Source organism: Thermobia domestica, chromosome 2 (genome assembly GCF_964235325.1).
Source record: "Thermobia domestica chromosome 2, izTheDome1.hap1.1, whole genome shotgun sequence".
NCBI classification, from domain to species: domain Eukaryota; kingdom Metazoa; phylum Arthropoda; class Insecta; order Zygentoma; family Lepismatidae; genus Thermobia; species Thermobia domestica.
In genome coordinates this window covers 146569469-146585060 of record NC_137455.1, presented here as the reverse complement: position 1 = coordinate 146585060, position 15592 = coordinate 146569469, and the positions used below count along the sequence as shown (strand labels likewise).

General features: G+C 39.2%; 2 protein-coding genes across 2 annotated transcripts; both read right to left on the bottom strand.

Moving 5' to 3' along the window:
• Nucleotides 1–4366: 4366 nt before the first annotated feature.
• On the bottom strand, nucleotides 4367–8170 carry LOC145679208 (uncharacterized). The gene has a single exon (XM_081749796.1). The coding sequence runs from the start codon at nucleotides 8168–8170 to the stop codon at nucleotides 4367–4369; it is 3804 nt and encodes a 1267-aa protein (XP_081605922.1).
• Nucleotides 8171–8396: 226 nt separating this feature from the next.
• On the bottom strand, nucleotides 8397–9464 carry LOC145679207 (uncharacterized). Its single transcript, XM_081749795.1, has one exon. It carries the CDS (start codon nucleotides 9462–9464, stop codon nucleotides 8397–8399), a length of 1068 nt encoding a protein of 355 aa, XP_081605921.1.
• Nucleotides 9465–15592: the final 6128 nt, after the last annotated feature.

Below are 15592 nucleotides of genomic sequence, written 5' to 3'. Positions count from 1 at the left end.
TTGAATAGGTACGTGTATTAGAAATATACGACGAAATGCTCCTTACCTACAAAAAATTCACTTCACCGGGAAAACAATCAAGAGAAACCGACGCGTTGCTTTCGGCTTTAAACTCAACAATGGCTACTTTTGTTAACAAAGGAAGGAAGGAGGGATTGTTTCACAGTTTGTTCGCTAGAGTACTCACGTTACTTTACGAGATATTATAGTATTCCATATTAGTGCCCCTATTCCATATTTGTACCTGTTCCTATATATATATATACTATAAAATTTACTGCATTATTACTGTTTGGCCGTGTCATGTTTCAAACGTCATTTTTTAGTACAACAAGACCCTTTCAACGGTACCACCCCCATGTCCGTATCATACACCTGAACCCGAAAAATCGGGGGAAATCTGACATTTTTCTAAAAAAAAATTACCCTTTTGGAAAACTTGCGTTTCTCGGGCCCAGCCTCGGTTTCGCGTAGGGATCTCAAAAAAATTAGAAATACCCAAAGGTACACACAATCCGTATGCAAAGCTTCAATGTGATATTTGGAAAACTAAAGGCTTGAATTTTTTTGAAATTTGCTTAAGAAAAAATAAAAAGTCACACCCCTCTGCCCCTACTTGGCGCCGCCAAGTTGACCATCCGGTTCCAAAACGCATTTGGGGTGTTCTTTGGTCGATCCTTGACTTGACCAATAACCTTAAATACCTGTTATAGAACCTAAATAAGCGGTCAAAGACGATATTACACCATGATTACAAAAGTTACCAAAAATCCTAAAGGGGTTAATGTCAAATCCATAGTTTTCGCGGTCGCTGAGATGAATGATGATACACCACACAGGCGTTGACTTCCAAATACAGCCCCCAAGCGAAGAATATTTCAGCTAGTATATATACTGTATATAGTTCCCCATCATGACAGCTAAGCACTACAGTCTATTTGGCTTTGTTTTCTTTGTTGCTTCGTTTTCTTCGTTACATTTAGTTTATATCTTATGTTGTAATTATTTATTTAATTTTAATTCTTTTTGGTTTTTGAGAAGTTTTGCAATATCCCCCTTATTCTCAATCTGTAGCTAAATTCACATATAAATAACTTATACTACAATTTCAAGTTGGAGAAAATGTTAAAATTATGCTACTTGATGCTAAAAATAAAAGAAAAAGGTTGAGTTGAGTTGATTTTGAGTTTAACGTCCTGTTCAGCAGAAGTATATATAACAAAGTTTATTTTTAAAAATAAGGCTAATTTTAGACGGAAGCATTTCTCGTAGCAGATGTGCTGCCAAAAATTTCATATAGTATTCTATGGCATCAAAAGTATATGGTGTTTTTAAATGGTAGCATTTTGATAAGCATCTGTCGTGACGTAGCAAACAAATCACTGCAGATGAACGCAATTATGGCTCCGAAATTAAGGTGAGGTAGCTAAAGCTATAGTAATTCTAACAACAGTTCTCGCTGGTCATATTAAAAAACGAAAATCACGAAGAAAAGAGCATCCCTACTCCAACTCATTTTTCTTTACTATAATTCAATTTCCCACTCAAAACAAAGAGCATGGATATTTGGCACAAAAAGTTCGCTTCTTTTCAACACATCACGGCGCTGCAGTCGGACCAGAAATGGTGGGGAAAATGCTACGAAATAGAGCAGGTTCTATCAACAAGAAATGCCATAGGATATGCCATGGCATGGGGAATGCTACAGCATTTGCTACTTTACACGATAGGATATCGTTAATACGATTTTTGCTACGAGAAATGCTACGATAAATGCTTCAGTCTAAAACTAGCCAAAGGAAGGATATTTAATAATATTTAATATTTTCTGTAAAAGTGGTAAATAGAGGAAATATTTATCTTGAATAAGTTGTTTGCAAGATAAAATCGTAAAACACTTATTTATTAAATATAGTTGGTTTACAAGTGCGAAATAATTAAAAATGTATTGCCACTAAAAGTTAGTGATTTGGGAAATTCTTAACCCCCGAAGCTCCGCTCAGCTACTACAAATTATAATGAATAGCATACAGTAAAATAAAGTATTCTCTCTTCAAAATTATCAGTACTCTGCAATCTATTTTTGTATATTACATTAAAATTGAAACCATCTTTTCCAATATCGTTTATGGGTTCATATATTCATCATATGTCAATCGCAGTTTCTATGAATAACGTAAATGTATGCAAGTAAGCACCAACATGTTTCCTTGGCAACGAGGTACAGTAATATTTGTTCTGACAATATTAACAATTTCACGTACTAATATATATATAAAGTTTTCTTGGAGTAATAAGGTGTGTGCATATCTACCAAGGATGTTATAAATAGAGGATCTTCCCATATGTATTTTCACCCTATTAAATCGATGAAGCCAAAAACCAACCGAGCATTGGCACGTCTCATTGGCTACTCTCGTTTCTACCATCATCTGATTGGCTACTTTCGTTTCCGCCATGATTGTTGGCTTAAAACATGGCGATCCTATTGGGCAGAGTGGGCAGATTAGGGGTGGCGAAACTGTGACGTATGGCTTCAAGATTTTGTTGTAAGGGCAGATCCTTTATTTTATAAGATCCTTGATATCTACATGGTTTAGCAATAAATTCAGGTCAATGCCGTGGTGTATCTTACAAGTGCATAGATAAACGTAAACAAATACGAGTACCTACATGTTTCGGACGAAGATTCATACTAAAGCCGGCATGAACTCGGTTAACCTATAAAAGGAAAGTATATTAAGTCAGATAAATAATCGATTTAACGAATGTTTAATATATATAGCAGACATAATGTAATGAAATATGATACGGTGCGTTAATTTATTTAAAAGATTATAATTAAGTGTAATAAATGATAAGTCTATAAGTAAAAGAAGTTAGAAGAATAAAAAATAAAAAATACCTGTGATGAAGAGGAATGATGGTGATGCATGGAATCGTAGAAACTCGACGAAACATCTGGAAAATAGAAAATATTAGTAGACAGAAAATAATAATTAATCTAAACCTAGAACTGTATGAAACTCGTTATACTAAAACTAAATATTGTTTAATATGTACCACGCCTATGACACTATATAAATGGATACTTAACAAATAATAACCAAATAAAACAATGAATACTTACCTCAGTTACCAAATACTGTAATTTATGAAAGGATTGTCAATTAGAAAGCAATACGATGCAGAACTTACTCCGTGTTTAACGTTAATATTTCGAATGTGCTGTATTTCATGTGATTCTAAGTTATTTTGTTTCTGAATCCTTCATGTATTATCCAGAGCTACCGTCTTATCGTATATAACGTCTTATACATTGCATTTTAATGATTACACAGTTATTTCTAAATTGGAATTATCAGAAGCCTATGTTTTCTTAACTGCTGCTAAGTTCGTTTCGGAATCCTACTAATCCATACGATGTGATTGTTTTTGGTATCTTTTTGTGTACTCCTATGCCCACAACGAATTTGGAAATCGCGTTTTATTTTCTTCCGTGGCGTATCGCTTCGGTGACCACTACAGTAATTTACTGAGCTAAAATTTGTTTAGTCCGGGCGTGTTTTTCAGGAGTGCGTTGGAGAACTTTTATTATTATTGAGTTGTGCAAATTAACATAGAGCTGGATTGCCTCCTATTATATATGATGAACTGTGGCCGAAACGTGGATTGAAGGGCCACAGGTGAGTGTATACGCCGACCAAACAATAGTTTATTGTTTTGCGCATTTAATTAAACAGATAATGAGTTACTGAAAACAATAACAATTTATTTTGAATCTGGAATTTTGGACTGTATAAATTTGTATAGTTGATGGAATCAATAAGTATTAGAATAAGCAAATACTACACACAAACACTGAAGATCCCGCACACGAGGCTTTTGCAGGAAAGCACAACACAACACTGACAAAAACATGCGGGAGGCGGCCTAACGGTATTTTTGAAAAGAAAGACAAGAGACCGCCAGAGTAAGATACTACAAATAGAAACCATATTGACCTGCAGAGACATCTCTACAGCAAAACTGACACTACATAAAACATATATTTTGTTCCAAATTTTCGAAATGCTCACAATAGGCTCAAACACTGAGAAAACATAAGCCTCCTTTTTCTTCTTAATTTTATGACATACACAGAGGGCAGAATGGCCCGAACATAGCCCCCTCCTTGAAACGCTCTAGTTTCAAATAACACACGCACACAACGAATGATCGAGTTTCACAAGGAAATACACTACAAACGAAATAATAATGCGTAATAATTCTTAAAAAACAAACAAACAAACACAAGACAAATATTCATATGCAATGATAAGACCTGCTTGATGAGCGAGGTTGTAGCGTTTTGCATGACTTCACTTTACTTTGAAAGGTTGAAAGGCAATGGAACCAGCTTCGCAATGGGGCGCTTCAACTCCCCGAAGGCAGTCTTTACAGTAACTGCTCGCACTAAGCCATCATTTCCTGGAAATATGCACTGAACACGCCCTAATCTCAATTGATGGGGAGGCAGATGGGATTCCTTCAAAATAACCATGTCACCAATCTTGATATTGTCTCGGTTTTTCCGCCACTTCGTTCTTGACTGGAGACTGCACAAATATTCTTGGGACCAACAACGCCAAAAATGCTGCGACAACTGTTGCACCAATTGCCACCTTTTCAGATGAGAGATCTGGGATGAAGTGAAATCCTTATCCGGGATAGAAAGTAATGATTCTCCCACAAGGAAATGAGCTGGTGTAAGAGCGGCCAGATCGTTGGGGTCATCCGAGAGAGGAGTGAGGGGACGGGAGTTCAAAATTGCTTCAATTTGAACTAGCGTGGTATACATTTCCTCAAAGCTCAACGCCACCTCTCCCACGATGCGCTTGAAATGATGTTTTACTCTACGTATATTTGCTTCCCAAATTCCACCAAAATGAGGTGCGGACGGGGGGTTAAAATGCCAAGATATTCCTTGTTTGCTGAGGTAGGCAGCAGTTTCTTCATTTTTGGCCGTGTGAACACTCACTCTTAACAATTCCTTTAGCTCTTTGCTAGCTCCTACAAAGTTGCGCCCACAATCGCTGTAGATGTCACTAGGTACGCCCCGACGAGCCACGAAACGCCGTAGGGCAGCGAGAAAGGAAGTAGTGCTTGCATCCGCTACTAATTCTAGGTGTATAGCCTTAGTGGAAAAACACACAAAAAGACAGATGTATGCCTTAAACCTCAAACGGCTGCGCCCCCGGCTGGCTTTGAGTAGCACCGGCCCTGCATAATCCACACCTGTGTGGGAAAAGCATCGGCTTGGGTTTACGCGAGACGGGGGCAGGGAACCCATTAGTTGCGTCTCTGTTCTTCCTTCAAACCGACAACATTTTACACACTTCCGGATTATCTTCCTCACTAGATTTCTCGCACCCACAATCCAGAAATGTTGCCGTAGCGTAGATAACACTAATTGAGGGCCACCGTGGAAAGTGTTTAAATGCTCGTGATTGATCAGAAGTTCCGTTAATTTATGCTTATTGGGCAACAGCACGGGATGCTTTCTATCCACAGAAATGTCGGCGTTTTGTAATCTCCCCCCCACACGCAAGATGCCATTTTCGTCAATGAAGGGAGACAAGCATAAAATATTATTCTTATTGGGAATGGACTCTTCATCCACTAAGCACTGGATTTCGGTGTGAAATTCTCTTTTCTGCACCTCCTTTACCAAACACAAAAGGCTCTCTTCCATTTCTTTCGATGTAAGTGCCCCCTGGCGTTTCTGCACCGGATTCCTGCAGTTGTAAACAAACCTGCGACACCAACCCACTACACGCTTCAATCTCACTAGGGAGGAGAAACGGTTCACAATGTCATTTTCAGACTGCACACACATAACGGTGATACATTTTTTCTTTTCTTCCACTTCTGTAGTAAAGTCAGCGAGAGGATATGGAGGCTCTGGCAACATTGCTTCGCGCAACCACTCTGGACCGCTCCACCACAGGGGATGTTCTAAGAGCTCGCTGGGCTTTAACACCCTTGACGCACAATCAGCTGCATTATCTTCACTCTTGGTATGTGACCATTGTGACGAAGGCAAAATTCCTTGTATTTTCGCTACCCGATTTGAAACGAAAGTTTTCCACTTATCAGGTGACTGGGCTAACCAGGCCAACACAACAGTGGAGTCAGTGAAGGCCCTTGTATCCTGGACGTTTACACTGATGGCACTTGCAACTGTTTTTAACAATTTGGCCAGCAACAATGCGGCGCACAGTTCCAATCGGGGTAGGGAAACTGTTTTGATTGGAGCAACTTTGGTTTTTGCAGCGATAAGTCTCACGTCGACACGACCGTTAAGACGCTCTGCTCGTAAATAGGCGACTGCAGAATAGGCCCGCTCACTAGCATCAGAGAAACCTATTAATTGACAGCTGATGGCATCAGAGGGCACAATGCATCGTTCGACCTTCACTTCACGGAGCACAAACAACTCATCGCAGTACTCTTGCCGGGCTGCACTTGTTTCAAAGGGGAGGGGGTCGTCCCAACCGAGGCTTTCCTTCCACAATGATTGTAACATCATCTTGGCCCTGACGGTTACTGGGGAGAGAAGGCCAAGGGGATCGAAAATCTTGGCAATCTCTGACAACACTTTTCGTTTTGTCCACACTGCTGGGGGAGAGGGAGGCACTACGTTGAACCCAAACTCGTCACTAACAGGTGACCACTGTACTCCGAGGGTCTTGATATTGTTATCGGTGTCGAAGTTGAATTGTAGGTCAATTTCACGCATATGGGGAGGAACAGCCTGGAGCACTTCCGGTTCGCTAGATAGCCACTTTCGAAGTTCGAAGCCTCCTTCTCGCAAAAGTTGAATCAGCTGTTGTTGTAACTCAATTGCTTCGCTCACACTAGCTGCACCTCCGAGGAAATCATCCATGAAAAAATCTCTTTTCACCGCCTTCGCTGCTAAAGGATACTTCTCCCCTTCTTCTCCAACTACCTGGAGCAAGCATCTGGTTGCCAAGAAGCTAGCAGATGCAGTACCGTACGTCACTGTTAACAAACGGTAGTCTTCGATTGGAGCACTTGGAGAATCTCTCCGCACAATTCTTTGGAAGTCGACGTCGTCCTTGTGCACTAACACTGCCCGGTACATTTTTGCAATATCCGCACATAAGGGAACACGATGCTCACGAAAACGAACAAGAATCGGGAAAATATCGTCCTGCAATTTTGGCCCCACCATGAGCTTCTGATTCAGAGATACACCCGAAGTTGTTCTTGCACTCCTATCGAAGACCACTCGCACCTTCGTAGTGGAGCTGGTGGGCTTCAAAACCGCATGATGTGGTAGGTAACAACTAGCTTCAGCTGGAATGTTTCTCTCGATTTGGGGAATGAGTTCCATATGCCCTAACTGAATATATTCCCTCATGAAGTCGCGATATTGTTGCTGAAGGGAGGGTTGTTTAGCTAACTTCCGTTCGGTATTTAATAGCCTCTTCACTGCGATTTCACGTGATCTGCCTAATGGGGCTGTGTTACCCCTGAAAGGTAGTCTCACCACATAACTTCCGTGCTCGTCACGGTGGTGTGTAGCTACAAAATGTTCTTCACAGCTTCTTTCTTCCTTTGACAGGTGTTTTGTAAGTGGGAGCTCTTCTAACTCCCAAAACTGGCGAAGAGCTTCATCGATCTCGCAGGAAACTCGATGTGACGTCACCGTTAGCTTCCCACTTGTCGGACCTATATTGCCAGATAGCACCCAGCCGAGACTAGTTTCTAATGCGACAGGCATCCCGGGTGGCCCCATACGCTTCCCGCTCAACATAAGTGATGGAAACAAGTCCGCCGCTCCCAACAGAATGTCAATGGGGCCCACTACGTTGAAAGTTGGATCTGCTAATCTTAGGCCCTCTAAATGAGACCAGTTTGTAGCACTAGGACACTTTTGTTTGGGTAGATCAGATGTAACTTTCTGAACTACCACAGCACGAGTTTCAAAAGTTTCACTTGTTCCCCCAAATGACTGAAACTCTAAGTCCACCATTGCACTCGCTGTCGCCACTCCTGCTCCTGTAATCCCGGAAATCACAATACTGGATTTCTTTCTCTTGAGACCCAGTTTTTGTGCACAGTTCTCGGTGACAAAACTAGATTCACTCGCGCAATCTAGCATCGCTCTGAAGGGGTAATACACACCATTATTTCCTCTTACTTTCACGATGGCAGTACATAATAACACCTGTGGTACACTTGCGTCCACTGCAACATGGGCCGTGATATTTGATTCACGCACTGGTGACTCAGCTCTCTCGTAGTGCAAGAGAGTATGATGTTTTTTAGCGCACTTGCGACACGTACTAGATGCGCACGTATCCTTTCTACACGATTTCCGAAGACAATTAAAACAGTTTTTTCTCTTTCACTAGGGTGACACGATCAGACACTTTGAGTTTTGTGAACTCAGCACATTTGTAGAGGGGGTGGATTGCACTGCATACGTCACATAATGTTTGACCACGTTCACTGGTGGTAACATGGGAGGAAGTTTGTTTTTTGTCGCGATTCTTCACTTGCTCACTACTTCCGGCAACGCGCGATTTCCCGCCGGCAGACACTGCGAGCGCGCGGGCTCTGTTATCGAGGAATTCTGCGAGCTGCTCAAATGATGGCTGTTCATTTGTTTTTAATGAAAGTTCCCACTGTCTACGACTTTCACTGTCCAGTTTATCCGTGATATGATAAACCAAGATAACATCCCAGTGTTCGACTGGTTGCTCGAGCACCTTGAGGGACCGCGTGCACTCCATTGTGGTATCAATTAACTTACGTAGGGCGGCTGGCGATTCTTGTTGTATTACGGGTCGCGTAACTAAGCGCTTAATTGTCGCGTTCACTATTTCCCTCTTATTGTGATACCGTGCATTTAAAATGTCCCACGCCTCTTTGTAGTTGCTGTCCGTGGTTTGCATCGCTTGAAGGAGTTGTGCTGGTTCCCCTTTCAAGAATGTTTTGAGGTATTGCAACTTTTGAGCACCTGACAGATTTTTGTTATTATGTACTGAAGCCACAAATAAATCGTGAAACGATAACCACTCATGGAGGTTTCCCGAAAACACTGGCAACTGTAACTGCGGTAGTCTTACGTCATTAGCAAGCTGCCTTTCAGACGAAGACGAAGGCTGAGCTCCTTTACTTCCCTCCAATTGAAAATCCATCAATTGAACACACATCTGGACTATTCTATTGTCCAATTCCGCTAACTCTTCCTCTTCTTTTTCGAACTCCTCGTCTCCTGCCACCGCCGAAATATCATCCAGCAGCTTTGAACACTCCTGCTGGAGTTCACTGACCTTCGCCTGATGCACCAAGATGGCTGCCGCTGCGGTAGCGTCCAACTCTGTGATGGCTTTTTCTTCGCGCGTAATTTTTGACTTTAATGTTCTTTTCTTAATTTTTAGCGGCTCCATTTCTAAAACACTACACTATGTTCGTGAGAAAAAACAAACACTCAATCACTAGTCTATTATTGTTCACAGCAACAGTTCACACAGGCACTAGTAATTTGGCGCGGATGGACCATGTATACGCCGACCAAACAATAGTTTATTGTTTTGCGCATTTAATTAAACAGATAATGAGTTACTGAAAACAATAACAATTTATTTTGAATCTGGAATTTTGGACTGTATAAATTTGTATAGTTGATGGAATCAATAAGTATTAGAATAAGCAAATACTACACACAAACACTGAAGATCCCGCACACAAGGCTTTTGCAGGAAAGCACAACACAACACTGACAAAAGATGCGGGAGGCGGCCTAACGGTATTTTTGAAAAGAAAGACAAGAGACCGCCAGAGTAAGATACTACAAATAGAAACCATATTGACCTGCAGAGACATCTCTACAGCAAAACTGACACTACATAAAACATATATTTTGTTCCAAGTTTTCGAAATGCTCACAATAGGTTCAAACACTGAGAAAACATAAGGCTCCTTTTTCTTCTTAATTTTATGACATACACAGAGGGCAGAATGGCCCGAGCATGAGTCATCCGGCCTGTCGCGTCGGCTGCTAATACAGATACAGTTCAGTACGGAGAGGGACAGTGCATATATATATATATATATATATATATATATATATATATATATATATATATATATATATATATATATATATATATATTAGGGTGGGTCGAAAAGAACGATTTCTTTCAAATCGAATTCTAATAATGCGGAAAAGTTGGACCATCTATCGAAACGTGTAAGTGTTTTTTTTTTTTTTTTTGAAATCGCGTAATATCTTCAGTTCGCGCATCCAGATTAAAGTTTTACCAAATTGTCAAAAATCGTACTTTTTTTTGGAACACCCTGTATAGAACACAGGTTGCTTTTTATAGTTGTGGTAGAGTGCTAATTCTCAAGTAGGCATGTAACAATACACAGAAGAAAAGAAAATCAACATCGGATAATATCTTCAGTTCTTGCTCTAAGGTCAAAATCTCGTGAAATTGTAAAAAATCGTACTTTTTGGAAGACCCTGTATAAAATAGTTTATGTTGTTATAGTTTTAATATGGCTGTTATATTTTTCCCAACCATGCGGGAATATTCAGAAAAAAGAAAATAGAAATTGGATAGTATCTTCAGTTCGTGTATTGGAACTTAAAAATCGACGAAAAGAATTATTTTCTGTTTTCGATCTGAGCGTGCAGCTCTTCGCTCATTTCTGATCTTAGAAATGACCCAGAACTCACCACGAGGAGGTGGCTGCACTTCGAGTTCCACCCAAACCCTTCCCAACCGTTGTAGAAGTTTCAAATGTATTTCTTTTGTATTTCGGGCATAACTTTAAAATCAGACTTCTTACTAAAATCTAGCATTATAGAGCGTGACAAAAGTGTGGTCCGAATAAAACCATCTCTGTTTAAGGAGCCACACACTTTTGTAGGAGCCTGTGTTACAAGTTTAACACATCTTTCTATGGACTGCGTGTGACATGGAAATTTTATGTAGTCAAACTCTGGTAGTTCTTTTGTCTTTAGAAATGACAAAATACTCGCTGTTGTTACATGGGCCATTATTGGTGGTGATGAAAGTTTACACGTTGACCAATTTATCAATTCGGTATAGTCAGTTGCTTCAAAATTCAGATCAGGTGGTAAAAAATTTCTCACACTTTTACCTGATGGTGGTTGATTCCTCGATTTCCACAATCTTCTGAAAGCTAATTCTCTTATGTGTTTCCGTTCATTACATTTTAATGAGTTACCTTTCAGACATCTTTTCGAGTATCTAGATGGTGACACGTCAGGCCCCAAATCATTTTCTGAAACTATCGCCAAACAATTGAAACACTGTGAGCAGCTTCCTGTTGTTGGTTATGAGAATAGTCAGACCGAAGATATCTCCGTAAAAGAAAATGACCTGAGCAAAGACCAAAAATATCTTCTTCATATTGTTAGAGCTATAAACAGCGGCGAGTGTCCAAGTGATCTTGCAGTAAAGGATCCAGGCCCAATAAGTCATTCAAAGTGGCTTACTATAGCGAATCGTATTTTAAGGTTATATATTATACAGCTGCTCACAGTGTTTCAATTGTTTGGCGATAGTTCCAGAAAATGATTTGGGGCCTGGCGTGTCACCATCTAGATACTCGAAAAGATGTCTGAAAGGTAACTCATTAAAATGTAATGAACGGAAACACATAAGAGAATTAGCTTTCAGAAGATTGTGGAAATCGAGGAATCAACCACCATCAGGTAAAAGTGTGAGAAATTTTTTACCACCTGATCTGAATTTTGAAGCAACTGACTATACCGAATTGATAAATTGGTCAATGTGTAAACTTTCATCACCACCAATAATGGCCCATGTAACAACAGCGAGTATTTTGTCATTTCTAAAGACAAAAGAACTACCAGAGTTTGACTACATAAAATTTCCATGTCACACGCAGTCCGTAGAAAGATGTGTTAAACTTGTAACACAGACTGCTACAAAAGTGTGTGGCTCCTTAAGAGCCGGCGGGACTCAAGTGACCTTGACAAACCAAAGATAGAGTTTCTCCTTGCAGTTCAAAGTGTTTCCTTATTTTGGCAACAGATGGGGTTGTCGCTGAAATGCCGTCAAAGCAAATGCACCCGTCCTTTTCCTTCGTTTTCCCCTGCATGTGGTCAAAGTTGGACAGCGTAGGAGGGGGATGGTTACGGCTGTAAATGGGACAGAAGAGTGAAATTCTTTTCTTTTGGCTAAAAGAGAAACAGAACTGAAGAAACAAATAAATAAGAGGGACCAACATGATATCAGCCGTCAGCTCCGTGTCAGAGAGCCACTCAAATATCTACAACGGTCACAAACATACCATAGAGAACTAAAGCACTTGTTGCCTCTCTCTTTCTCAAAGGATTCTACCTATGGTAAATAACAGAATAGTGCGGGAAGAATCTGATATAAAATGAAGAGCCATGCCAATATTAAAACACACACACACACACACACACACACACGGGAGAGTCGATATTCTAATTTATTTAGGGCCTTCGTGGTTTAAAAAAGAAAAAAAAACTTGGAATTGAAAGGCAGAAAACCCAGATAAAGATTTGAAATGTATTGACAATGTGAATCATTTTTTTAGTGGAATCCATTTCCTTATTTTCTTTTCACAATATGACTACCAGATTTACCCTTTCTCTCGCCTTCACATTCGAATGGTCCTGGGTTCGATACCACTTGCTGACCATCCTGAGTTTTTCCTATTATAACAGGAAAAAGCCGCAATGTTACATTCAGCCTTGGGGGCCGGCTTAGAAGGACAGGAGGGAGCACATGCCCTGCTTGATGTTGGTTTTTATTGGGGGAAATAGACCACTTCATTAACAATAGAATTAAAAGATGTGTCACTCATGTCCAAAATTATTGTCGCATGTCTATAAATATGTTATTGTAGGAATATAATTTGATAACGAATTCACCCGGTATTTCTTATAATGTTAGTAGGCGTACAATCGGCAAAGACATGTATGTGGCAAATTTCATGTCAAAAGAGCAGTAAATAAGAACAATAAAACGAAAACAAAACTTTCGTGTCCATTTAGCAACATTTTATTTTACTCATTCTAATCTTCGTATTTATAATTACTGTATTTTCCAATGAAATTTACCACATATATTTCCCGATTGTACACATAGTACCAGTATTAAAAGTCTCCTGCAAAATCATTATTACATGATATTTTTACAAGAAGACAGTTATAGATATGCGACAATCATTTTGGACATGAGTGTACAAGGATGTAACAGGTGTTTGTTTCAAACATTAAATAAGTGTTCGTATAAATTGAACTTATTTCCTGACGTCATAGAACTAAGAACTGTTGCAGAGCGATGTAAGTCCGGTGACAATACAACATTCCATTCTTACTTTCATACTTTGCAATATATCTATTTATTTTAAAAGCAAATTTTAATATGTTTTTATTTTCAACTTCCTTATCCTAAAATAAATACTAGCCTTTAACCAGCCCTGGTATCCCTGGTTGCATATCACTTTAGGATTTGGAAAAGGTGTCCAACGAATTAAAAAAAAATGATAAGACACCTTTTAAAGACATTCTTTTGTTAATAAATTCCCACTAAAAAGTTAAAAATAATTTTGTTTATGCAAGACTAAATAAAAAGAATGGAGCGCGTCATTTTAAGAATTTATAAAGTAACTGTAAGCCTATATGAGAGCGCATCCCTTTTTTTTAGTCACGCATAAACATTTTTTTTTAACTTTTAAGTGCGACTTGATTAATGAAAGAATGTCTTTAAAATGTTTATTATTATCTTTTTTTATTATTGTTAATGTTTGCGTCCTTGGCATAGGGTGTTTATTTTGGTAAGGTACCGTATGGTACGTTTCTATACTACTAGGGTATATTAAAATTTATTTTCCTATGCGTTACTACATACATTAAAAAGCATTTTTTTTTTAAAGAATTACTACCGAATATTACTACCGCTCCGCTAATAAGAGGGAGACAGATTGAGGATACCGAACACCCCTACCGTTGATTGAGAAATATTTAGGTGTCGACACTGATGAGCAACATCTACATATGAATTTGAATGTTTTATGGGCTTTAGACAATTGATTCAGACCGGGAAACATGGGGGATAGAATGTTGGAAGCAAGTAGTCCAGTCCCTAGTTTGAATGCCTGGAATGAGTAAGGACTCTTACCCCCTTGGTAAAACCTGCCGGAATTGGAAGCAATATCAAAGAAACACTGCTTCGGAAAAATAGGGAGCAAACATGCATAAATAGTCAGAGTCGAATTTAGGTTTAGTGGGGCCCCAAGCTGTTGAAGGTAATGGGGTCCTTTATGTGTCCAGATGAACATAGGCACCCTACATACAGCAATGAAGAAACTAGAGATAATTTAGAAAGCAGACTGGTAGAAGGAGCCCTATTAATTACACGAACGTAGTCTACACAGCAGGGAGCACTGTTGCTACGTATATATAAATTTTATTTTATTTTTTTAAATTTTCTTATATTTTAGAAATCCAGTTTTTCTTTAGATTTTGGGGCCCCCAAGAGAGCGGGGCCCTAAGCTATAGCTTGTTTAGCTTACACGTAACTCCGGCACTGTAAATAGTATACATATACAGGCGCGGATCCAAGGGTGGGTATAGAGGCTATAGCCCTCCCCCCCTTGACGCTCAGGTATACACTGGATAAAATGGGCTTCAATCCTGTTTACTCTGGATAAAGAGGCAAACTATGGTTTAGCTCCTCCCTTGATCATATCCTGGATCCGCCACTGTATATATATATATATATATATATATATATATATATATATATATATATATATGTACATGTATGTATGTATATAAATGTGTGTGTCTAGTATGTTGTACGATGGAAGCTGATGAAAGAGCTTTATACCATATTATTCTTGATTTTTTGACAGGTAAACAAAGAATATTTCGGGAATTAATCTATCCTAAAGATTATAATAATGTATCTTATTTTTTCTCTTGCATGTATATTCTTAGTCCTGCAGGAAGTTTTCATTTCTTTCTTGGAATAGATAAACGAAGAGTTTGGTTCGGCTTCTCCTTCACAAATTTTTGTCGAAAGGTTGACTTTATCGCTACAAACACAAATTACTTCTCACAGAAACCTTCTACAAACACACTGTACTACTGAAACAGAAACCATCAACCAAAGAGGTCATAAATTTTGCCATTCCTCGTGTTTGAAGTTCCCGTTCTTCACAATGATTTCCTTCCTCCCGCCCCTGTTAAGAAGTTCAAAGTAGATTTTCAAAAGGACTGGTTCCCGCTGAGAAGGAAAGTGGGATGAAGAATGACTATAGTGCCATCTAGCAGTTATACGGCCAAGTACGTGAACACGAAAAAATCTGATTTCTGAGTTCTGTAGATTCAATTATGAAGGATATAATTTCTCATCAATTGTGAAATAGATGTCTTTGGAAACAGCGAAAAAATAGTACAGTAGCGCACAAATACAAAGATTGTACTCCATTCTCAAAAAAGTCCGGAGTTTTTAGCTCTTTTCCTTACTGTAAAAAAACA